Source organism: Hyperoodon ampullatus, assembly GCF_949752795.1.
Source record: "Hyperoodon ampullatus genome assembly, chromosome: 14".
Taxonomy (NCBI): Eukaryota; Metazoa; Chordata; class Mammalia; order Artiodactyla; family Ziphiidae; genus Hyperoodon; species Hyperoodon ampullatus.
Genome location: NC_136927.1, coordinates 4,831,136 through 4,854,633, shown reverse-complemented (window position 1 = coordinate 4,854,633; position 23,498 = coordinate 4,831,136). Strand labels below are relative to the sequence as shown.

At 49.0% G+C, this 23,498-nt stretch overlaps 1 protein-coding gene across 1 annotated transcript in view; it reads right to left on the bottom strand.

Annotated features, from left to right (window-relative positions):
• The window catches only part of DAGLB (diacylglycerol lipase beta), a gene marked incomplete at its 3' end in the record, with an annotated part of 28,924 nt that extends 5,754 nt beyond the window's left edge, over nt 1-23,170 (bottom strand). Inside the window, exons 1-11 of the mRNA XM_079718737.1 lie at nt 23,049-23,170; nt 21,302-21,453; nt 14,150-14,321; nt 12,945-13,203; nt 11,368-11,490; nt 10,032-10,159; nt 8,922-9,048; nt 7,340-7,423; nt 5,419-5,496; nt 2,243-2,323; nt 2,029-2,156 (exon numbers count right to left, since the gene is read on the bottom strand). Of these exons, the coding sequence (XP_079574863.1) occupies nt 2,029-2,156; nt 2,243-2,323; nt 5,419-5,496; nt 7,340-7,423; nt 8,922-9,048; nt 10,032-10,159; nt 11,368-11,490; nt 12,945-13,203; nt 14,150-14,321; nt 21,302-21,453; nt 23,049-23,143 (1,427 nt within the window). The 5' untranslated portion in view covers nt 23,144-23,170. The remainder of the gene's footprint in view (nt 1-2,028; nt 2,157-2,242; nt 2,324-5,418; nt 5,497-7,339; nt 7,424-8,921; nt 9,049-10,031; nt 10,160-11,367; nt 11,491-12,944; nt 13,204-14,149; nt 14,322-21,301; nt 21,454-23,048) is intronic.
• Nucleotides 23,171-23,498: the final 328 nt, after the last annotated feature.

Genomic DNA, 23,498 nt, shown 5'->3' with positions numbered 1-23,498 from the left:
GATTCAATGTAATCCTAATCAAAATTCCAATGGCATTTTTCACAGAAATAGAACAAACAACACTAAAATTCATATGGAAGCACAAGAGATCCCAAATAGCCCTAAGCAATCTTGAGAAAGAAAAACAAAGCTGGAGATACAGTGATCCTTGATTTCATAATATAATACAAAGCTAGAGTAATCAGAACAGTATGATGATTAGTATAAATACAGACACATAGATCAATGGAACAGAACAGGGAGCCCAGAAATAAGCCCATGCACTTACGGTGAACTAATTAAGAAGGGAGCTGAGAATACACAGTGGGGAGAAGACAGTCTCTTCGATAAATGATGTTGGGAAAAATGGACCACTATTTCACCATACATAAAAGTTAATTCAAAATGGGTTAAAGACTTGAATATAAGACCTGAAATCAGAATACCCCTAGAAGAAGACATAGGCAGTAAGCTCCTTGACATTGGTCTTGGTGATGATTTTTTGGATTTGACACCAAAAACAAAGGCAACAAAAGCCTAATCAAATGGGACTACATCCAACTAAAAAGCTTTTGCATAGCAAAGGAAACCATTGACAAAATGAAAGGGCGACTTACTGAATGGAAGAAAGTATTTGCAAATCATATACCTGATAAGAGGTTAAAACCAAAATACATAAAGAATTCATACAACTCGATAGCAATAAGACAATCTGACGGGGACTTCCCTGGCAGTCCAGTGGTTGAAACGCCGAGCTTCCACTGCAGGGGGCGTGACCCCTGCAGGGTTCAACCCCTGGTCCAGGAACTAGGACCCCACATGCCGCGTGTCCAAAAGAAAAGGGCAGACGATCTAAATAGACATTTTTCCAAAGAAGACATACAGATGGCCAACAGGTACGTGAAAAGATGCTCAACATCACTAATCATCAGGGAAATGCAAATCAAATGAAAATGCAAAGCTCGAGACGGCACCTCGCACCTGTCAGAATGGCTATTATCCAAAAAAGATAAACATGAAATAACCAGCGCTGGCCAGATGTGGAGGAAAGGGAATGCTTGTGCATTGTTGGTGGGGATGTAAACTGGTGCAGCCACTACAAAACAACAGTATGGAGGTTCCTCAAAAAATTAAAAATAGAACTACCATTATGATGATCCAGCAATTCCACTTCTAGGTATTTATCCAAAGAAAATGAAGACGCTGACTTGAAAGATACCTGCACCCCCATGTTCACTGCAGCATTATTTATAATAGCCAGGACATGGAAAAAACCTAAGTGTCCACTAACGGATGAATGGACAAAGACGTGTGTGTGTGTGTGTGTGTGTGTGTGTGTGTGTGTGTGTGTGTGTGTGTGATGGAATATTATTCAGCCATAAAAGGTAATGAAATCTTGCCATTTGTGGGTGGACAACAACCTGGATGGACCTTACGAGCATTATGCTAAGTGAAATGAGAGAGAGAACGGCAAATACCATAGGATCTCACTTATATGTGAAAACTGAAAAAACAAACCAAGCTCACAAATACAGAGAACAGACTGGGGGCTGCCAGAGGCTGGGGTGGGAGGGGAGGCAGAGAAATGGGTGAAAGCAGTCCAAAGGTACAAGCTTCCAGTTATAAAATAAATAAGTTACTGGGATGTAACGTACAGCATGGCGACTGCAGTTAATAATGCTGTGCTGCGTACGTGAAAGCTGCTAAGAAAGTAAATCTTAAAAGTTCTCCTCACAAGGAAAAATGGTTCTGTAACTATCTGTTAACTAGACTTATTATGATCATTTCACAGCATATACAAGTATCGAATCGTTATGTTGTACATCTGAAACTAATATAATTATACCTCAGTTTAAAAAAATCAAAGCAAATCAAAGCTATGGTTAGAGAGACCTGTGAAAAGCTATCCAGTCTTTTTTCAACCAAACAGGGCTTTGAAACAAACTTCTCTTGAGGATGAGAAATTGTTAACTAACCTGCAGATAAGAGACCAGTTTTGACCAAATGACTTGTGAGTAGCACCTTACAGGAAAGAAAACAAACAAGTACCTCAGCAGCCCCCTGGGCGGGGAAAAGGCGTAACACCTGACTCGTGGGTATGGGTTTCTGAGCATGATGGTCAACAGGGCCGCGGCGCCTGCCCCCAGGCTGTGCCCCACGATGACCAGCCGGTATTCCTAGGGGGCAAATGCAGAATGAGTAAAGGTTAAGAAAACAAATAGCTAATGGCAGAGAAAACGAAAGAGAAGAATTAAAATCTCACAGGTGCAATGCCGAACGCCTGGCTCAAAATCCCGTCGTTGATGAGTCGTTGGTAAACGTATCTGGCAGCTTGAGAAATCCCCTGAAAGTGCAGACACAGAGGTGGCTGGTGACTGTCAGACAGGGCAGGCCTACACGGTGTCTCCTATCGGTGACTCTGTCCCCCCAGACAGGAAAGGCAACCTGGGATCAGTGGGCACATCTACCGCTCACTGCTGTATTCCCGGCACCTGGCACAGAGCTTGGCATGAGGCAGGGGCTCAAAAAATATTTCCATGAGCGAATAGGTGACGTCAGGAACATCTTTCTGTGTCAATGGATATTTCTAAGGCTTCTTCTGTAGCTACAGGGTATTTTGCTGCATGGACGTCCCACAATTTACTTTAGCCAAGTCCCCATGGTCCATCACATTTAGATTATAAATGGCTGATCTTTTACAAATATGTTAAAATGTAAAGTTCTGAATCAGTGACAGTGACTAAGTAGCCACTGTTCCTGCAAAAGCAGAACTAAAACCATCGGAAGTGAGTTCTAGAGAGGTCAGGCTTTGGTTTAATTTCAAAAAATAGAATGTAAAACTTCCTAACAAATACAGCTATCTCACGAAACAGACTTCTTGAAAATTGAGTAGTTCCCATGGAGGAGAGACAACCCTGTCAACCAAAAACATTTTCGGAGTGCTTCCTGCATGACAACACAGGACGGGCCTGGCCACCGGCCCCTGCAGCCCAACCTCCAACAGGATGAAGTGGGAGAAATCCCACATAAGACGGGAGACTGTTTTGCTCCTCTTTAAAGCTGCTGCAAGTTCCTGATTCAATAGCTCTATAGCCCTGTGAGCAGAATGCGGAACCTGGCCTCGTATGTGAGAAACCAGGAGGTCTGAAGGGTTAACATGCTGTGCACAGTCTGACGGCACTTCTGGACAAACCGCCAGATCTCCCTTTCCTCCCCCTCCTACCACACGATGCTGCCGACTTCCGCCAACATTTATTAGGCACCTACCGCGTGTCTGGTTCTGGGCAGCCAGAGCCACTCGGCATTTGGACCACAACTCGGCCGGTTATGAGTCTCCCTGGCACAAGTGTTACAGGTGAAACGCCAAGACCGTTTTCAGCTGCACAGCTTTGAACTCCAACCACCGTGGACAGCATCAGAGCCAAAACTCGGTACGGAGGCCAAGAGCAGAGAACAGTCCATGCCCTTAGGCCCTGAGCAGCTGTCTTCCCAGCAGGAGGGCAAGAGCTGTCACTGAACGAAACGGTGCTGGAGGAGGCCTCCGCTGAGAGCCGGCCAGGCCTGCAGGGTCGCAGCTTGTGGAGGCACAAAGCCTTGGACTGCGGCCCAAATTCTTCTAAGACCAGAGCCACAGCCGAGCCCACGGGGCTCTGAGGGTATTCTGTGCTTGGCTAGTTGATGCGTCTCTATAATAAGTTTTAAATTTCTTATTTGTTTTTCTTCATGCACACCCAGTTAAACTGGACTTGTCAGTGAACTGAGGTATGAAAAGACAGCTAAGAGATAAAGGAAAAAAGTTCACATTCCCAGGACTGTCAAGCTCCTAACTGGCGGCAGAACAAAAGCCAAAAGCCTCCACTCTGGCTCTTCCCTGAAGTGTCCAGGCACAGAAAAAACCAAAAACCCAAGAATCAACAATAACAAAAAAACCTGGAAGGAAAAAAAGTTGTCCAGACAAGACACTGGGGTTCAATTACCAGCACTGCACTCTGGCAATAACACGTGCTTTTATAAAAATTAAGCATTCTATTTAAAGAACTATTACTACAGAAGTAATACATGTTTTGGTTAAAAACCACACGAAGTGTATAAAAATAGTGGAGGGCCACTGCCCTCCACCCCCGACATCCTTCTCCCCAGAAGCAGCCGCTGTAACCTTTAGGGAAGGAATCATCCCAGACTTTCCCTCAAATGTTAAAATGCTCAGCTCTACGACCTCGTTAGTCATCAGGATAACGCAAATCAAAACCACAGTGAGATACGCACTTCACAGCCACTAGAATGGCTATGTTCAAAAAAAAAAAAAAGAAAGAAAAGTGATGAGGATGCGGAGAAATGGAAACCCGCGTTCTTTGCTGGTGGGAATGTAAAATGGTGCAGCTGTGTTGGAAAACAGTTGGCTGGTCCCTCAAAAAGTTAAACAGAGAAATAACAGAAGACCCAGCAATCCCATGTCTGGGTATATTCCCCCCAGAACTGAAAGCAGGGACTCCAACAGTTATCTGCACACCCATGCTCATGGCAATTTTACAAAAGTCAAATGAAATTCTGACACATGCTACAACATGGATGATGCTTGAGGACATGTGCTCAGTGTAATAAGCCAGTAATGAAAGGACAAATACTGTATAATTCCACTTATATGAGGAACGTAAAATAAGCAAATTCACAGACAGTAAAATGGTGGTTCCCAGAGGCTGGTGGAGGGAAATAACTCTGCTCTGAGCAGGCCGTGCTCCTCCCATCATCCCTTTGGGAGGAGCTTATGCAGCCCGTGCCCCCTCCCAGCACAGTAACAGTGAAACAGGAACTCGGTGTTGTGACATATGCAGAGAATGCAGTGACATGCAGGAAAGTGCTGAGCGTCTGCGTCTCAGGGAGGGTCTGCCCACACTGTGTTGCACTAAAGCTTTTTTTCACCATGAGAAAGTACTACTTTAATTGCACAGGAAGAAAAGCATTCAAATGCCGACTCTGACACTTGTTCCGGTAACTGTGTAGCTACTGGCAAGTGATGCAATCTCTATGAACCTGCTTCTTTCTCTTAAAAACAAAAGTAGGGCTTCCCTGGTGGCGCAGTGGTTGAGAGTCCGCCTGTCGATGCAGGGGACGCGGGTTCGTGCCCCAGTCCGGGAAGATCCCACATGCCGCGGAGTGGCTGGGCCCGTGAGCCATGGCCGCTGAGCCTGTGCGTCCGGAGCCTGTGCTCCGCAACGGGAGAGGCCACAGCAGTGAGAGGCCCGCGTACCGCAAAAAAACAAAAACAAACAAACAAACAAAAAAACCCAAAAGTAACCTCAGGGCTGTGGTGAGAAGTCCTGCTGGACAGCACCTGGCGCACAGCAGCGTTAACGCGGGAGACCCCGAGCTGAAAATACTCCAGCGCCTTCGAGGTTCCCCTTGACAGAACATTCCAGACCACACGGCCTCGGCTCCTACCTTGTGTGCCCAGCAGTCCTGCACCTCACACTCGAGGTCGAGCTGCTCGCTCTCTGCTGACAGGTCCGTCAGGATGTCCTGGAAACAGTGCGTGGGAAGAGGCCGTCAGCTGGGCTGGGCTAGCTGAGGGTGGCTGCGTGGGTCAGTCCCCCGGGTCAGGCTGTTGAGAATTGGACCCCAGGTGCCTGAACTCAGGAGAGATGCCAGGTGGCCAGGAAGCTCCTGAGGGACCCACGGCGCAATCAGACATGAAGACTGGGGAGGGGACACGTCTAAGACGCACCCTCTGCCCCCACTCCCTGCACACAGCATCTAAGCACCCACGAAGCACAGAGCCCTGGGCCAGAGTGTTGAGCAAAGCATGGTTCCCGTCCTCCAGGGGCCCAGTCAACGGATGGTTGAAACCTAAGGGAGGGTAAGAGACACGTCACACAAAGCAGAGGAGGGGTGAGCGCTGCAGGGCACGGGGGGCTTCCTGGAGGAGGTGGCCTGAGCCAGAGCCTGATGGAAAAGCTGGTTTTCAGGAAGCAGAGAACAGAGGCCGGCATCCTCACCCAGGGGAGCAGCAGGACCCAGGGCAGAGGCATCTGAGCACGGGAAGCGGGCGGTGGGCTGGGCTCACGGGCACTCGACTCTAGAGGCATCGAGGGGCCGCGGGCAGAGCCTGGGAGGCTGGTGTGTCCCCGGGACCCGGGGAGGCCCACCTGCGGGGGGAGGGGCCCCAAAGGTGGCTCTGGCGCTGCCAGGGCTGGGACCTGTGCCCCACAGTGCCGACAGAGCCTCAACAAGAACCAGGAACCGTGTATAAAACGCAGCGGGAACTGTTGGAGGTTTGCGAGCAGTGCCAGGTCTGACCGTGTTCTAGAAAGAGTCCTCTGGACAGTACAAAGGACAGACTGGGAGGACGCGAGACGAAAGGCAGGGACCGAGGTAGAGGACCTGTCGCTGGCCCAGGAAAGAGAGGCCTGGGACCAGAACCAGGGCTGCAGTGCTGGGACTGGAGGAGACGGGCCAGAGCGGGGCCGGGCAGGACCACACGCGACAGACTGGGCAGGAAGGGAGGAGAGAGCCAGAGACGACTTGAGCTCTGCAGCTTCCTGGTGGGCAAGGAGGCGCCGCATGGTTACTGGGGCGGGCGGTGCCCTGACGGGAGGGCAGCCCCGGGCGCGGGGGCCGGGGCAGACCCACATGGCTCCTGGCGAGGCGGGGCAAGGCGGCCCGTGCAAGGTGGGGGCGGGGCGCGGGGCGGGGGAGGCAGAAGAGGGTGGAGTCTCATTTCCCGGGTCAGGAGAAAAGAGAGAACTAGGAAATGAGACTGGGGAACAACAGCCAAGAAGAGACCAAAAAGCACAACACAGGATAGAAGAAAGTCGCCAGGTGTCTTCGTGGGGCAGAGACCGAGCAGGATGGGAGGGGACCGCTGGGTGGGGCTGGACAGTGCCGGCTCTCACGGCACCGGGGGAGCAGCGGCCAGGGGAGCCGGAGGCAGGCGCGTCGGGCCGGCTGAGACCCCCAACGGGAACTGGGGAAGTGGGGTGGGGGGTACCTAAGAGTGGGCTGACTTTGGACTGCATGACTTAACCTACTGTTCTTTCTGGCTTTGGGTGCAGAAAATTCAAGGGGACGGTCACCCGGGTTGGGGGCCCAGGGAATCCAGCGGGCACCCGCCCGGGAGTAGGGGAGGCCAGCCCTGCCAGCGTCTAAGTTTCCAATATTTCTCGGTTAAAAGGAAATGGCTTTATCTGCTTTTTCAAAGGGAATATTTGACAGCCCTGGACTCGCCTCCCTGTTTTCCACGCCCGGTGTTTCCCTGTGTCTGATGCTGTCACTTACGAAGGTTTCCCCTCAGTTCCAGGAAAGCTGGGTCTCCTGGCGTCTGAGCCGCCCCCAGTTCCCTGGGCCAGCGCGCCAGGCTCCGTACCTGGAGAGACATGGTTCCCCTCACAGCCACCACCACCGACTCCTTCTTGTGGTCCAGGACCACTAAGAAGGGGAGCTCGTACACCTGGGAGAGAGGAATGAGCATAAGCACAGGTGTCTGCGGACACAGCTGGGCCAGCCCAGAGCGTCTAACAAACAGCACTTCTGAGCACAGCGCGGAGGGGTGCACTGATCCCCATCTCTGCTCATTCTCAGTAGACAGTGTGACTTCTGATTCTCAGTGATGAAAGGCTCTCTAAACCCAAGACCCTTTTACCCTCGGGGGCAGGGGATGGAGCTATCTCAGTGGGCAAGCCCAGAGCCTCCACTCTGGGTCAGTGCGAGCCGCGGGTGACAGGCTCTGGGCCCTGTAAGCACCCACTTGCATCAGAACCTGCCGTGGGACCTCAAGCAAATGTCTCAAGTTCTCTTCGACCCCATTTCCTCATCTTTAAGGAGGACAGCATGGTGTGCTGTCCTCCGGCTGGTGTGACACCATGGGGACGGCCACCTGTGCGTGGTGAACGGTCGTGCGTTTGGAGCCCGCAGGAGAGGACAGGCTGCCGACTTCACCGCCCTGGTTTCTGCAGGAGTGGGGCTTCTACTGATGCCCTTGTGGGGGGCTCCTTGAAAGAGCCCCCAGAGCAGCCACGAGCCTTCCGTGGAAAAGCACCACGTTTAAACCCCACCCGCTCTTTCTCTCGTCACCGCTCAGTGACAGGGCAGCACAGGGCTCACGGGCTGCTGCGCTCCGCTGGGCACCAGATTCACTGCAGACGTGAAAACAAGATCCTGGACGTTCTGATCTCGGTGGGATGGGGTGTGACTTTTACACCTCCCAGGTGAGTCTAAAATGCAGCAGTTTGGGAGCCAGGGGGGTCAAGAACAGGACATCAGGGGTTCCCTGAATTGTCTGTGCGCTGGAACCATGGGGGGCTCCTGAGCAGGGGTCCCATCGCCACAGATTCTGACTTCATTCATCTGGGGTCTGGCCTGGGCTTCTGAGGTTTAAAAGCTCTCCAGGAGATCCCAGTAGACAGCAGATGTGAGAGCCGCTGGGCTTGGCTGCAGGTTCTGGGCTCCCGGTGCCTGTGAGGACCATGTGGGGAGCCACGAAGCAATGCAGGACGGACGGGTCCCTGACGCCAGACAGACTGGCTTCCGCAGGTTCACTAACCAGCCCTGCGATTCTGGGACCCTCCCAAGGGTGAGACCCACTGCACTGCACTAATAGGACGGAGCTCAGACCCAGAGACGAGGGTTGATCAACCCCGGACACCTGTGTGGGATTAATGCCAAGTGCAACTCATTGTTCTTCACTAAAAATGGGCTCAGGTGAAACCCAGCATAGTCTCTCCACAGCACAGTCCCCCTGATGAAGACTTTCTGCCCCATCTTATGTTAAACCTGGAGGGGCTTCAAGAGCGTTTGTGAACCTCGAAGACAGTGCGCTCAACTTGAGGTGAGTATGTGTCTGTGTATGTGTCTCCGCACATTTTTCCGGGGGAATAGTTTATAACTTCCACCAGAATCTCGAAGGACTCCAAGACCCAGAAGAAGTCAGGAAGCACTGCTCACTCTACCTTGTCGTGAAAGCTGACGTGAATGAAATCCCGGTACTGCAGCCCCGTCGTCTGCAGGATGGAGCCAAAGTGACAGCTGAGCTGATCACCTCCAACCAAGTCATAATCGGTTGTCCGGCTTCTGCAACTAAAACGGGGGCAGAGGCGTTACTGCGCCAACCAGAGCCACGTACCGAGGAAGACCCCACCCTGCCGTCCCGTTTCCTAACAAACCTGAGGGCGCCCGCTGAAAGTCTGCACAGCTCAGTCTGGCGAACGTATAGTGGCCTTTAAATGACACTTCTGTGTACAAGTCTTACTACAGCCTGACTTCTTTATCAATGCTTTACATATTCAAAAAATAAACCAACAAGGATAGGAGAGACCCTAAAATCACCAGGAATGGGACAAGCCAGCATCAGGTGTCTCCTGGTACGATGTACTAAGAAGGATGCACGCTCCACACGGAGCATTCCTGCCAAAGATGTGTAACTTGAACCTAATCGTGAAGAAGTCACCAGACAAATGCAAAGTGAGGGCCAGCCTACAAAATACCCAGACTGTCCTTTTCAAAATGTCAATATTGTGAAAGATTTAAAAAAAAAAAAAAAAGACTGAGGAACTGTTTCAAACTGGAGGAGACTAAGGAGACATGACAGTTAAATGCAATCCACGCTCCTGGACTGGAAGAAAATGTGCCACAAGGGGTGTTACTGGAACAACTGGAAAAACTGGAATAGCTAATGGTTAATGATAAACTTCCTGAATTTTATAACTGTACTGTAATTTATGGCAAAGAAAGACCTTGTTCTTAAGAAATACAAGCTGAAGTAATTAAAGGTAAAGGGGCATGATGCCCGCAACTGAATCTCCAGTGGTTCTGGGGGGAAAAACACGTATTTATGGAGAGAGTGATACAGCACATGGGACAAAACTGAGTCACAACTGGTCATTCTAGATAAAGGACATGGGCGTTCTTAGCACTGCTCTTGCGGTTTTTGAAATATTTCAAAATAGGAAGTTTTTTTAAACAGGGAAATGTGATTATTTTTAGAAAATAAAGTACGGACACCATAGCAAGCAACATCCGGAGTGGAATGAGGATGGAGGCCTCAGACCGTGCCGACCTACCAGTCACCACCAATCCTGCACAGCCCTGTAAAAGGGTTTCTGTAAACATAGAGAGGCCACCCATAGGCAGCTGCTGCAAACTGCATATAGTGATGGCAGTTTTCTAATTCTGCATCCAAATCAGCTTCCTGTAAGAGAAGAAAAAAAGCTTTTTGTTTAGGGGAACCCATTAAGGAGAGGATCAACACACTATGATCTTTTTTTTTAAATTTGATTTTCATTTTATATTGGAGTATAGTTGGTTTACAATGTTGTGTTACTTTCAGGTGTACAGCAAAGTGATTCAGTTGTACATATACCTATACTATTTCTTTTCAGATTCTCTTCCCATATAGGTTATTACAAGACATTGAGTTCCCTGTGCTACAAAGTAGGTCCTTGTGGATTATCTATTTGATAAATAGTAGAACACACTATGATCTTAAACCTGAACTCAAATTCCTGATTCTTCCCTTTCTTTCTTCAGGGAATAGACCTCTCGGAGGACTTCCACTGGGAAAACTGGTCCTTAAATACAGACAGATGAACCCCTCATTTCAGGAGAATGCAGAAGTTAGCAGCAAAAATCCCTAATGACTTTTCTGACTCCTGGTGAAATAAGCCTGTGACTTCCTACTGGATGCAGGTGCAGACGCCACTGCAACAAATGGGCTGCTGGGAACTAGGTGCAGAGATAGACACACAATCTATATGCAATTTTCTCTTTCAAAAGCACAGAAGTCGGGCTTCCCTGGTGGTGCAGTGGTTGAGAGTCCGCCTGCCGATGCAGGGGACATGGGCTAGTGCCCCGGGCTGGGAAGATCCCACATGCCGCGGAGCGGCTGGGCCCGTGAGCAATGGCCGCTGAGCCTGCGCGTCTGGAGCCTGTGCTCCGTAACGGGAGAGGCCACAACAGTGAGAGGCCCATGTATCGCAAAAAGAAAAAAAAAAAAAAAAAAAAGCACAGAAGTCTGTGGCGGGAAAGCAATCATCAAAGTTGAACTGTATCTGTTCCCCAGACCCAGAGAAGAGAGCAGACACACTCTGGGAGAACCAGGTCCCGCCCCAGGGGGAATTTTTGATATGCAGACAACAGCCAATTTCCTAAAAGAGAATCTCAGAAAAAAAAAAAAAAAAAACCCACAATGGGTGGTGAAGGGGCCAGGAATGGGCTCCCTCTACCTGAACTCCAGGTGATGAGGACATGCCTCACCGGACAGGTGACAAACCACAACTAGCAAAAGCCACAAATCAGATTCCAATCAACTGCTCCTGAAACTGTTGCTTTTTTTTTTTTTTAATTTACCAGTAGGTGTAAATGTCAAAACTGTACAACTCAACAGAGACACGGGCTTACCTGGGAGGGCCCCGGGGAATGGCTGACCACCTGGTCAGGCTCCTGGCTGCTCCTGATGTTGTCCTGCTGCTGATGGAGAAGAACGAGCCCTGCTGCAATGTCGCTGGGCACCAGGTCCGTGTCCTGGGTGGGAAACCACAGCGGCTTATCATAAACCCAGCAGGAACGAGCCCACGAGCTCCCGAGGGTCCAGTTTTACGCAGTTCACACGCACACACATGCACACACACATACAGTTACATGTGAAAAGGTGTTTTTAAAAATATTTCCCTTTCAGGACTCCTGCATGTGAGCTTCGTGTCTCTCACTATCCTGCCCTCACACAAACCTGCTCGAGAACGTAAATATTTTACTGATCTCTGTTCTCAGATTTCACGTGAGTCAGCTATTTGTAATCTACTTCACATCGCCTGTAAAGTGGGTGAGTAAATGGGTAAGTTCGCCCTCTTTGGAGTAACGTCTGATTTTGGCCCAGGTTTACACTCTTCCTGCTCAAGATGCTGAGAAGGTTTTGTTGAAAGAGCCCACGGCAGAGATGTATGAGGCTGGACTTATACTCACTGGGCAGAACGAGCCTCAAAAAGACCCTCAAACTAGGAAAGCAACAGAGTGAGTGTCCAGAGCCTGACCTGACCCTCTCCTTCACGAGGGACACGGAGCAGATGGGACTCCACAGGAAACCAGCTACTGGCCACTCGGCCACTTGAGCCATCGGTTCTGCCCACAATGCAGGTTAAGATGTCCTCTAAGAATAGCCAGATTCTCTTCCTCCTTTATTGAACAATCTTAAGACCAGGGTGAAGTGCTCCTCTGAAATTATTTAGGGGACACACTTCTCTCATCCCTATGTGGAGGCTGCTGGTTACGGAGCCAGCCTTGAACAGGGGAGGCCTGGACACCACAGAGAGGTGAGAAAAAGACTGGCAGGTGGGCACGACCTCAAGAGAACTCCTCTCTCTCACCTGGTTGCAGTACTGAACATAATAGGAGTTTATCAGAGATCATTATAAGAGAAATTGGATGTGAAAGAAAAACAAATGTTTCCAAATCTGCTCTAGAAGAAACTGCTCTAGAACCACGACACCCTTTTGCATTGCAACTGTCTTTAAAAAGAGAATCATCTATCATTTCCATCATGCCATAAAGTTGTAAGAAACCAGGGTCTGATACTACCCCGGAGGCGTGACACTGCCAGGACCTGGCATCTGCTGAGAACCAGCTGGACAAAGAATGTAGGAAAAGACGGGCAAATGATTCTCAAAATGTACAGGTTCCACTACTTAGTTCCTTAAGAACTAATTCAAAATCTTAACTGTGTAACAGACGGGCGTCAACACAAGGGTGCGCCGACCAGGGCGTGGGGTCTGTGAGCGCAGGGCCCTGGGTCCCTGCTCCCTGGAGCGCTTGGGCGCTCACCCCAGGGCACACCTCCACCCGCCGCCCCCACAGGGGACTCACTCTCAGGAAGTGTTTTATGTCAACACGGAGAAGGGTTCAAAATGCAGAGAACTCATCTTCTCAAAAGAAGTGTTTACTTAAACAGAAGAAAGAGACCAGAGCACACCCCGTCGGCTTACTGAAAAGTAGGTTGAGAAAAGCTCTGCCGTACTCGAAAAAGCAACTCGAGTACGGTCGTCTTTGCCGACGCAGCAGCACAGGAACTTGAGTCTCGTTTCCCACACGCTTGTAGCTGCCGTCTTGAGGCCATTAAGTAACTGGTTGGACTCATGACTATCCAGGTGATGGGGGCCCGCAGGGGGATACAGAGCCATCTTCCCCCCCAGCGGGTCAAAGGCGATGACAATGGTGACCACGGTGGAGGCGATGATGATCCAGCTGCGACACAGAGAGAGGAAAAGGCTTGGGGGCTGCAGTCCTGAAGTGACCCGTGGGGTCACTCTCTGCATCTGTACAACTTGTGGCTCTTGTTACTAAGGAAGATGGGGATCTCCCAGAACCTGGTGGAGGCGGGCAACTTGTTTCTTCTAGAAAGTTCCTTATGAGCCCATGGCCAACCCAGGCCCGACAAAGATCAGAGCCACAAAAGCCACAAAAGGAAAAGGGAAGTGTCTGGTGGGCAGAGCCTGGCCTGGGCATGGAAGTCCCTGACCTTGATCCAGGCCTACTCCCCAGGGTCTCAGGGTTCCCCTCAGTAAAACCAAAGGAGGCTTCCTGTGCCACGGGATACCCTCACAGGTCTTTCATTCATACGTTTCAATATTTCTAGGTTGTCCACCATGTGCAAGGCGCCCTGGGTCCATGAGCACGTGTGCTCCTGGAAGGTGGCCCAGGAAGGGCCGCCACGGCCTCTACCGAGAGGCTCAGCAGGGCAGCGGGAGTCTCCATCCCCTTATTTACAGCATGAGGGGATGTGACTAGATCATCTGTAAGATTTTTCGTCTGGAAAGGGCATAAACCTTATTCCAGCGGATTATTTCCTGCAGCAATTCCAGAGACTATATTTCTTCACGTCCTACTTTTAGTTTTTGCCCTATTTTGGTCTTCAGGTCTCTTCCTTCTTGTAAGGGAAGGGAGGGAATGCAGAAAAATGAGAACCGGTAAGAAAGGAAACTACATCAATAAATGCATAGTGGGAGATGAACTATTCCTCATGTATGAACAAGTGCCTCTGCATTTTTATGATTTACTCAAAAAGATCCCTTTCTAACTATATTAGGAAGCCTGCATGACACTGGGCCACCTCAGTTATTCAGAAGGTATTTGTTTACCTCCATCTCGAGTGCATTTTGGACAAGAAACTGCAGAAGACTGGAGACCTCACCTGATCGCGACAGTCACAATGATGCCATTCCCCACCGTCCTGTCACACTGAACACCGTCCTCTATCCAGGCGGCCCCCAGGGACGCCCAGACCATCTCTGGCAGAAAAAGTGCCAGGCGCAGGTAGAGCAGCTTAGACATGGATTTCCGTGGTCCAGGATTACAAATGGTCCCTGAAACACAGAAAATGTTCAAACTGGTCACTTGCCCCTTCAGAGATGAGTAGTTGCCCTTCCACAAAAAACAGCTGTCACAGCACACATATGTGTCCCATAGGCACACCCACCATCTGACTTTTCTGCCTGTACTTGGGCATCAATGCCTAAGTTTGAGAGCAAGAGACAAAGCGAGGGATGGGAAACATGACAAAAAGCCTCAGATTCATTTCTTAGACTTGCCAGCATTTAAAAACACTTCTGGGCTCTAACTAGAGTGACAATAAAATCATTGTCCAAATTGGGATACTTCTGAGAGCAAAAGGAGGCTCTATTAATAATGCTGGGACAACCAACATAAAACAAAACTGTTGGGCTTCCCTGGTGGCGCAGTGGTTGAGAGTCCGCCTGCCAATACAGGGGACACGGGTTTGAGCCCTGGCCCGGGAAGATCCCACATGCCGCGGAGCAACTAAGCCCGTGTGCCACAACTACTGAGCCCACGTGCCACAACTACTGAAGCCCGAGCACCTAGAGCCCGTGCTCTGCAACAAGAGAAGCCACGACAATGAGAAGCCTGAGCACTGCAACGAAGAGTAACCCCCACTTGCCGCAACTAGAGAAAGTCCGTGCGCAGCAATGAAGACACAACGCAGTCAAAAATAAAAACAAATAAATTTGTAAAAATAAATAAATAAATAAAACTTTGTAAAACAAATCCAAGTATCATTAGAGGCCTGTGTACTTTAATTCTTGGTGTAAATCAACTCTCTCCCTTTGGGAAAAAGTTGTGATAAACACCAATTTAAGCAACATAAAAATGTCACATGATTAAAACAAAAACAGTGACTGAAAAAATATCTAAGGTCTAAAAAATAATTTGATGGGCTTCCCTGGTGGCGCAGTGGTTGAGCGTCCGCCTGCCGATGCAGGGGACACAGGTTCGTGTCCTGGTCCGGGAAGATCCCACATGCCGCGGAGCGGCTGGGCCCGTGAGCCATGGTCGCTGAGCCTGCGTGTCCGGAGCCTGTGCTCCACAACGGGAGAGGTCACAACAGTGAGAGGCCCACGTACCGCAAAAAATATATATATAATAATTTGATAAGGAAACAGCTTTTAAATTCCAAAAGCTACCTTCCATTAGAATGAATTACTTAGAGTCATATTTTAAAATATTAGACACTATCCAGCCTTATTTTTGGCACAAAGACAAAATGTTCTAAGATAACTGAAACAGCACCCTCTCTCTCCCTGAGGGACAATGAGTGCAGGTATGTAAAAATCAGTCCTGTATCTGGAGTGTTTTTTTTTTTTTTTTTTTTTTCGCGGTACACGGGCCTCTCACTTTTTGTGGCCTCTCCCGTTGCGGAGCACAGGCTCCGGATGCGCAGGCTCAGCGGCCATGGCTCACGGGCCCAGCCGCTCCGCGGCGCGTGGGATCTTCCTGGACCGGGGCACGAACCCATGTCCCCTGCATCGGCAGGCGGACTCTCAACCACTGCGCCACCAGGGAAGCCCGGGAGTGTATTATTATATAACAATAGTCAACCAGAAGAGAGAAACAGGAAACAGCACCTGCTCACACCCTACCTCCTGGAGGACTAGGATTCCAAAGAGGCTGCTGGAGCAGGGAGGCTCCAGCCTGGGACACTGCCCGGATGAAGCAAATTCAGAGGTAAGGAAGCATTAGACGGAGTTCTGGTGAAGGGTCCAGAAAAGACATGAGATACTGAAAAAGTCTCCTTTTTATGTTTATGCTTGCCTAGAAAAGCGTTTTTATTTTACTCAGACCTTTATTTTCTCCTCGAGGTAAAGAGCTGCCGGTGTGGATCTGGTGCTGCAGCTAGCGTCACAAAGCTGACGCCCCGGAATGCATGAGCGTGGCTACGTCCCCGATCGTAATACCCCTGACGCTGTCTCAGGAAGTAACCCTGTTGCCCTTCACATGGCTGAGCCAATGACATGAGAGCCACACAAGGAAGGCCTGTGTCACAGAATCTTGGGAGTTGACACCTCTAGCCACTGCGGTGATTTTCTCCGGCACGAGAGGAGCTCTCGAGACACAAACGCCGAGGCGATGCAAGATGTCCCGGAATCCAAACCAAACACAGAGAAGGGCTGACCTTGGAAGTTGAGGGCGTTCTCTTGAAACACGATAGTCACGAGGGTGGATCTTCCCTAAATAAACCTCCCATGTGGTCAAAACAGTAGGATTTCATCAGGGAGGTTCTCAAATCAAAACTAGCAACTACCACGATATCAGGATTCTACAGTGAAGACCAAGAAAGAGGTAAATGCACAAGCGTCAGTTTTCTGGATAAAGATGACTGAATTTTCTTTGTTCCAAATGCACCCTTACAATGTGTGCTGTTTCGTTTAGAGGTGTATCAGCCAAAAGCTCCAGAAACAGGGCCTTTCCGTTCAAATGACAGATTAATTATTGAGATGACTTATGAAACAGAAGGGGTGATGGGAGTTATCCACGTATCAGTAAAAAAGTTTACCAAGGGGTTCACGGTTATTAAAAGATGTACCTAAAGTTTATAACTTGTAAAAAACTCTGATTCTGTGTAGGCAATACAGGTAAAGGGTGAAAAGTTCAAAGCGCTCAAGTGGGTATAAAGTAAATGTTAAGCCTCCCTCCCACCACTGAATCCCAGCCCTCGGTCACCTTCCCTCAAAGTAAACTAGTCACTCATGTACCCCCCCAGAGAGTCCACACATAAACCAAACAGGTAAGTTTATCCCTTTACAAAAAAGTAACAAACTACATACAGTGTCCTGTATCTTAGCATATTGGAAATCACTCCTTGTCCATTCACAAAGCATTTCACATTCTTTTTAACAGGTGCACAGGAGCCCATCATATGAACAAGCGACACTTAAGCCGGCGGCCTACTGACAGGCACCGAGTGTCTTCCAATCTTTCATGCCTACAAGCAACACCGTGGCAAACTCCAAGTATTTTGCACACATGCAAATATATAGGGAAGAAACCGACCGATACCCACATGTACACAACACACACAGCCAAATTAGGCTTCCAAGAGATTCAACAAATCTACATGCCCACCAACAAAATAAGCTGCCTGAGCAGAAGGGAGGTTCTGGGGAAGGCGTTCCCTGCTCCAGGAAAGACCCAGAAGCAACAGTCTCACAACTGCACAGATTCACCAACCCAATGTATCACCTTGATGAATTTTCCTTACTGTGATTGAGGCTGAATGTTTTTTTATATATGTAAAAATCTCTTTTACTTATTTTATTGTTCACCATATTTGCCCATTTTTGCGCTATTGGTCTTTTCCTTACTTATCGTAGAGCCCTTCTATATTAAGGAGATTGGCTCTAAGTCTCATCTATTACAATATTTTTTCCCATTTGTCTTTTTTTTTCTTTGAAAAAATAAGAGAGAAACTTTATTTCAAACAGGTTCAGTGGTATGCATGCTACAGCAAAGGCTGGTTGTAACAGCAGTTTCATTTCAAACCTGAACTGATGCACAAATGTGACACTGTTAAGCAATGATCAATTACTGCTAAAATGTGGATTAAATCCACCAATAAGCCAATTCTGACATTTATTATAGATTCTATTATTTATTTTAGTAGTAGAGGTTAATTTTCATCAAAAGAAAATGAAAACAACCTTATGGCTTCTACTAAGATAATGAGCTGTATCCCCACTACTGCTCTGAAATTATACCCCTAGGTTGTTAAGAGAAATTCTGACTTCATCCAAATGTATTACTTAACTGATAATCTTCAGTCATCATCTACTGTTGGCTTGATGGTTATTCCTCTTCTTATTTGACCCTAACCATCATCTGTCTTTTTTTTTCACTTCATGGTATTCTTCACTGAAATTTACATAATCTTTAAAATAAAGCATATGATGTTATTGATTTGTAACAAATTGGCAATTAAACTAACATGTTTTTATAAAATACTGTCTTCAGTTCAGTTGTGGTATCTTCAGCTACAAGTATCAGAAAATCAAACTCAAACTGGTTTAAAAACAAACAGGGTGCTTCCCTGGTGGTGCAGTGGTTAAGAATCCACCTGCCAATGCAGGGGACACGGGTTCGAGCTCTGGTCCAGGAAGATCCCACATGCTGCGGAGCAACTAAGCCCGTGCGCCACAACTACTGATCCTGTGCTCCAGAGCCCACAAGCCACAACTACTGAGCCCATGTGCCACAACTACTGAAGCCCATGTGTCTAGAGCCTGTGCTCCGCAACAAGAGAAGCCACCGCAATGAGAAGCTAAGAGTAGCTCCCGCTCGCCACAACTAGAGAAAGCCCGCATGCAGCAATGAAGACCCAACGCAGCCCAAAATAAGTAAATAAAATAAATAAATTTAAAAAAATAAAAACAAGCAGGACCTGTCTTGACTCAAGGGACTGGAAATGCAGGGCCAGGACTGGCACCAGGGTGTCCTCTGCTTCTCAGCCCTGCCCTCCTCTGTATTCAGCTCCTCCTCGGCTGTGAGTGGAGGAGACTGAGCAGGAATTCAGCAGCTCACTCATGCACAGGGCCATCCAGGAGGAAAACCATATGCTGCTTCTGGATCTTTCCCAGAGGAGCAGGGAAGGACTTCCCTGGAACTTCCCAGGAAACTCCCTGATTTCACTGGCCCGAATCAGGGCACATGTCCAGTCCTGAACCAACCACCCATCCGGCACCGGGCAGAGGGCCGGTTTCTGTGAGGGGTGGGGGAAGTCCTGCCTGGAGAAGGCTGCTGCATAAGCAACCCACCCAGAATACCCCACACAACCGACAGATGTTTGCCGAACTCTGACGTGTGACGGTGCCTGCGAGGAGAAGCCTGAGGCGTGCGGCCATCCATCCACCGCAGGGGTGTGACTGTGCCCTGACACCGCCAAAAATATTGGAAGAAAAACATTTAAGGAAAAAAATGCTTATACTTAACCCACTATTACAGTTGTAAACCCAGTGTGCTAAACAGAATGGGATGTGAACAGACAGGGAAACTAAATTAGACACCCTGTACCTGAAATGACACCATCTTTCGGAAAATCTGAGCTCAGTAAGGACCTCACAGTGCTAAGTCCTCATTGCACACATTTCAGCTCCTTCCTTTCCTTCAGCATCAGGACCAGTGACAATCCAGACAATCCAATGGGGTCCGACAAAGACCAAAGAACTGGGACCGTCTTTGATCCAGACCCCATGCATTCATGTTTTCAGAGGTAAACTAAAATATCCAGAGCTCTATTTTCCACATTACTGCAGTACGTGGGCATGCGCCAGGCTTCTTGGTCATCCAAACCCTAAAGCCTTTTTCTCATGAAACACTTTGCCACTAACATTTCTCTCTGTATTTCTCCCCACGAACTACCATCTATTAAGTTGCAGTCTAACATTCCACCCTGTCAGGATCCTGATTCCGTCACCCAGGGTATCAGCTACTCACTCACTCCCACTTTTATCATCATCATCTACAATCTGTAAGCCTCCCTCCTACATCCCGATTCAAGCAGTGATAAAACACTTTGGATGGTAGCATGCCATGCAGCCCTGCCTTTGACGGATGAGTTTTCATTTACTGATGCATTTCTTTATCAGCCTCAAGAATGCTCAGCTCATCCTACAAACCACAGTAATCGACAGGGAAGGTTTCCAACGTTTTCAGACATTCTCAGCTAAACGACTGTCAGCAGAAAATGGTAACATATAGGAAAAAAACTATCAAGAAGAGATATAACTCTTACAACTCATTAATAAAGGACAAAGAACCCAATTTAAAATTGGGCAAAGAATCTGAATAGACATTTCTTTAAAAATAATATAAAAATGGCCACTAAGCATATGAAAAGATGCTCAATATCATTAGTCATCCAGAAAATGCATATCAAAACCACAATGAGGCAGCATTTCATATCTACCAGGATGGCTACGATCAAAAAGTCAGATAATAAGTGTTGGTGAGGATGTGAAAAAACTGGAACCTTTATAAAGTGCTGGTGGGAAAGAAAAATGGTGCAACTGCTTGGAAAACAGTCTCGCAGTTCCTCAGGAAGTTAAACAGATTTACCATGTGATCTAGCACTACCACCCCTAGGTACATATCCAAGAGAAATAAAAACATAAGGGTATATAAAACATGTATGCGAATGTTGAAAGCAGCACTATCTGTAACAACCAAAAGGTGGAAACAACCCAGGTTTCCCCGGTGGTCAGTGGTTGAGAGTCCGCCTGCCAATGCAGGGGATACGGGTTCGTGCCCCGGTCCGGGAGGATCCCACATGCCGCGGAGCGGCTGGGCCCGTGAGCCATGGCCGCTGAGCCTGCGCATCTGGAGCCTGTGCTCCGCAACGGGAGAGGCCACAACAGTGAGAGGCCCGCGTACCGCAAAAAAAAAAAAAGTGTAAACAACCCAAATGTCCACCAACTGACAAATGGATAAGTAAACTGTGGTTTATACGTTCAGTGCAATACTATCCAATTATAAAAAGGAAAGAAGTGCTGATACATATGCTCTAACACGGATGAACCCTGAAAACGTCATCCCAAGTTTAAGAAGCCAGACCGAAAGGCCACATCGTGGATGAGTCCACCTATATGATGTCCAGAACAGGCAAATCTACAGACAGGAAGTAGAGTAGTGGACGCCCAGGGCTGAGGGAGTTGGAGAGAAATGAGGAGTAATTGCTAGTGGGTAAAGGAAATCCTTTTTGGGGTGATGAAATGTTCTGAAATTGATTGCAGGGAGGGTTGCACAACTCTCTGAATATACGAAAATTCACTGAATTGTACACTTAAATGGATGAATTGTATGGTATGTGAATTATATCTCAAAAAAGCGATTAAAAAAGAAGAGGTGTTGGGAATTCCCTGGTGGTCCAGTGGTTAGGACTCCCCCACTGCAGGGGGCCCGGGTTCCATCCCTGGTCTGGGAACTAAGATCCCGCAGGCTGCGCAGCCAAAAAAAGAAGAGGAAGAAGAGGTGTCAAACAGAAGAGACCAGTGTTTACCTTTCATGCTGACCCACACGATGGCTGACACGGTGCATATGACAACTGCCAGCAGAACCATGAGCACGATCAGGTAACTGCTGAGCAGGACGCCACCAGGACAGTCCAGCTTCCCTCTGTGCACGAGATACAGCGTCAGGATGCCGATCCACCTGCCGAGACACAAGTAGCGTCAGAAATGGAATCCAAGGAGCCGCTTTGAAAAACACGATGGAAGCAAGTAAATGGAGTTAATACTTTCCAAAACAAGGCGAGGATCACTTTGGAATTGAATCTTCCTCAATAAAGTATTTACTAAGTCAACTAAAGAGTATGGCTTTTTAAAAATTTTTTAATGAGTTTTATACTTTCTAAGCTTACATCATTTTTTTTTTTTTTTCGGTACGCGGGCCTCTCCCTGTTGTGGCCTCTCCCGTTGCGGAGCACAGGCTCCGGACGCGCAGGCTCATCGGCCATGGCTCACGGGCCCAGCCGCTCCGTGGCATGTGGGATCTTCCCAGACCGGGGCACGAACCCGTGTCTCCTGTATCGGAAGGCAGACTCTCAACCACTGCGCCCCCAGGGAAGCCCTACATCATTGTTTTTATTCTGTGCCTGTTGTAATACATTTAAAGCCATAAGCAAGCAAATATAATGTGAACTGCTGGAAAGCAGCCCCATCATGACTCCAAGATATGCACCCGGTAAACAAAGTATATGCTTGTTCAGTCATCAGCAAGAGAATTTTTACTTCTGTGGATTAACAAGAAACTGACAAACGCACATCGTAATCTGCTGGGTGTACTACAAAAACAAGGGGATGGGAAGCAAGCTATGCAAAGATGTTCTGTGGTGAACACTGATCAACTTGAAAGGACAAGGATTGCAGACTCATTAGTATATTTTGTAATTCAGGACAGAGCAATGAAAGGCAGCACCAAACAATGCAACGTGATAGTGATTCTTCACTAGAGTTACTTCAGAATCCGGCAGGGAACCATTTCACAAGAACGCGGTATTAGAGATTCAAGGCCAGAAGAGGAACTGGACTAGATAACTTTTTATGCTTTTGTCAGTTTTGTGATATTACATCCTTGTCTAGAAATAATAACGGGAAATGATCTCAGAAAGACTGGCTCTAAAAACTATGAAACAACTAAGAAGCAGCTCATAATTTCATGTTTTTAAATTCCTCTCCCCTTAAGAATCTACTTTTTAATGACGATGATAGTACTCTTCGAGCAGACCCTCTGGGACTGACTTTCAGGCACCCAATTCCACTTCCCACGGATTCCACATTTTGAAAGACTAGAGAGAAAATGCCAGTCCTGCGTGCTCGTCGAGGGATTCAGCCACAACCGGCTCAGGAACGGCACGAACGGTACTGTTGCCATTCCTGCGTTTGGCAGACAAGATGCAGTGCGTTTCCATGCAGAACGCTGGACTGTTCCCGGCTCGAGGCAGGAGGTCCCGAGGCCATGGCTTTGGGCGGCAGGCCCGGGTCCCGACGCCCCGGAGGGGTGCCCGTGCCCTGCAGCGCCGACGTCCCGCCGGCGGGCCCACCCCATGACGCCGGGCATGGCGCTCCCGCTCTGGACCGCCGTGTGCCGTCAGTAAATGGGGACAGCAGCGGCACCCACCTCCTCGGGCGGTGGAGAGGACCAGGTACAAGAACGCAGGGCAGGCGACACCGTCCCTGCCCTCGACCGCCTCGGCCCCGCTCCCGCCTCCGCCCCGGCCGCCCGCTGCCCGCAGAGCCCGCCCTCACCACAGCACTCGCACGAACAGCTCGAAGACCCCCGGGAACACCAAGTCGTCGCTGGCGATGGCCCAGCGCCGGCCGAACAGCACCATCCCCGGCATGGCGAAGAACCCGCCGCCCGGGCTCGGGCCGGCTCGCCGCGAGCGCGCTGCCACTCAGAGACCCGCGCCCTCCGGTCTCCACAGCTGAACCGCGACTCCGCGCAGGCGCACGCGGGGGCGGTTGTCTGTGCGTGTGGGGGCGGGGGAGAGAGTGAGAGCCCGAGACCGGCGCACGCGCACTGAGCCCCACGCAGCGGCCGCTGGGCTTCTGCGCCTGCGCAGATGAGCTGACCCGGAAGACGCAGGTGGGCCTCGTAGGGTCTTCGCAGGTGTTAAGTCTGTTCTATTTTCTTTTTGTAGATAAGGAGTCTTCCTGACCCGAAGGGTTAGCTAGCCCAGAGACCCCCAGCAGTCA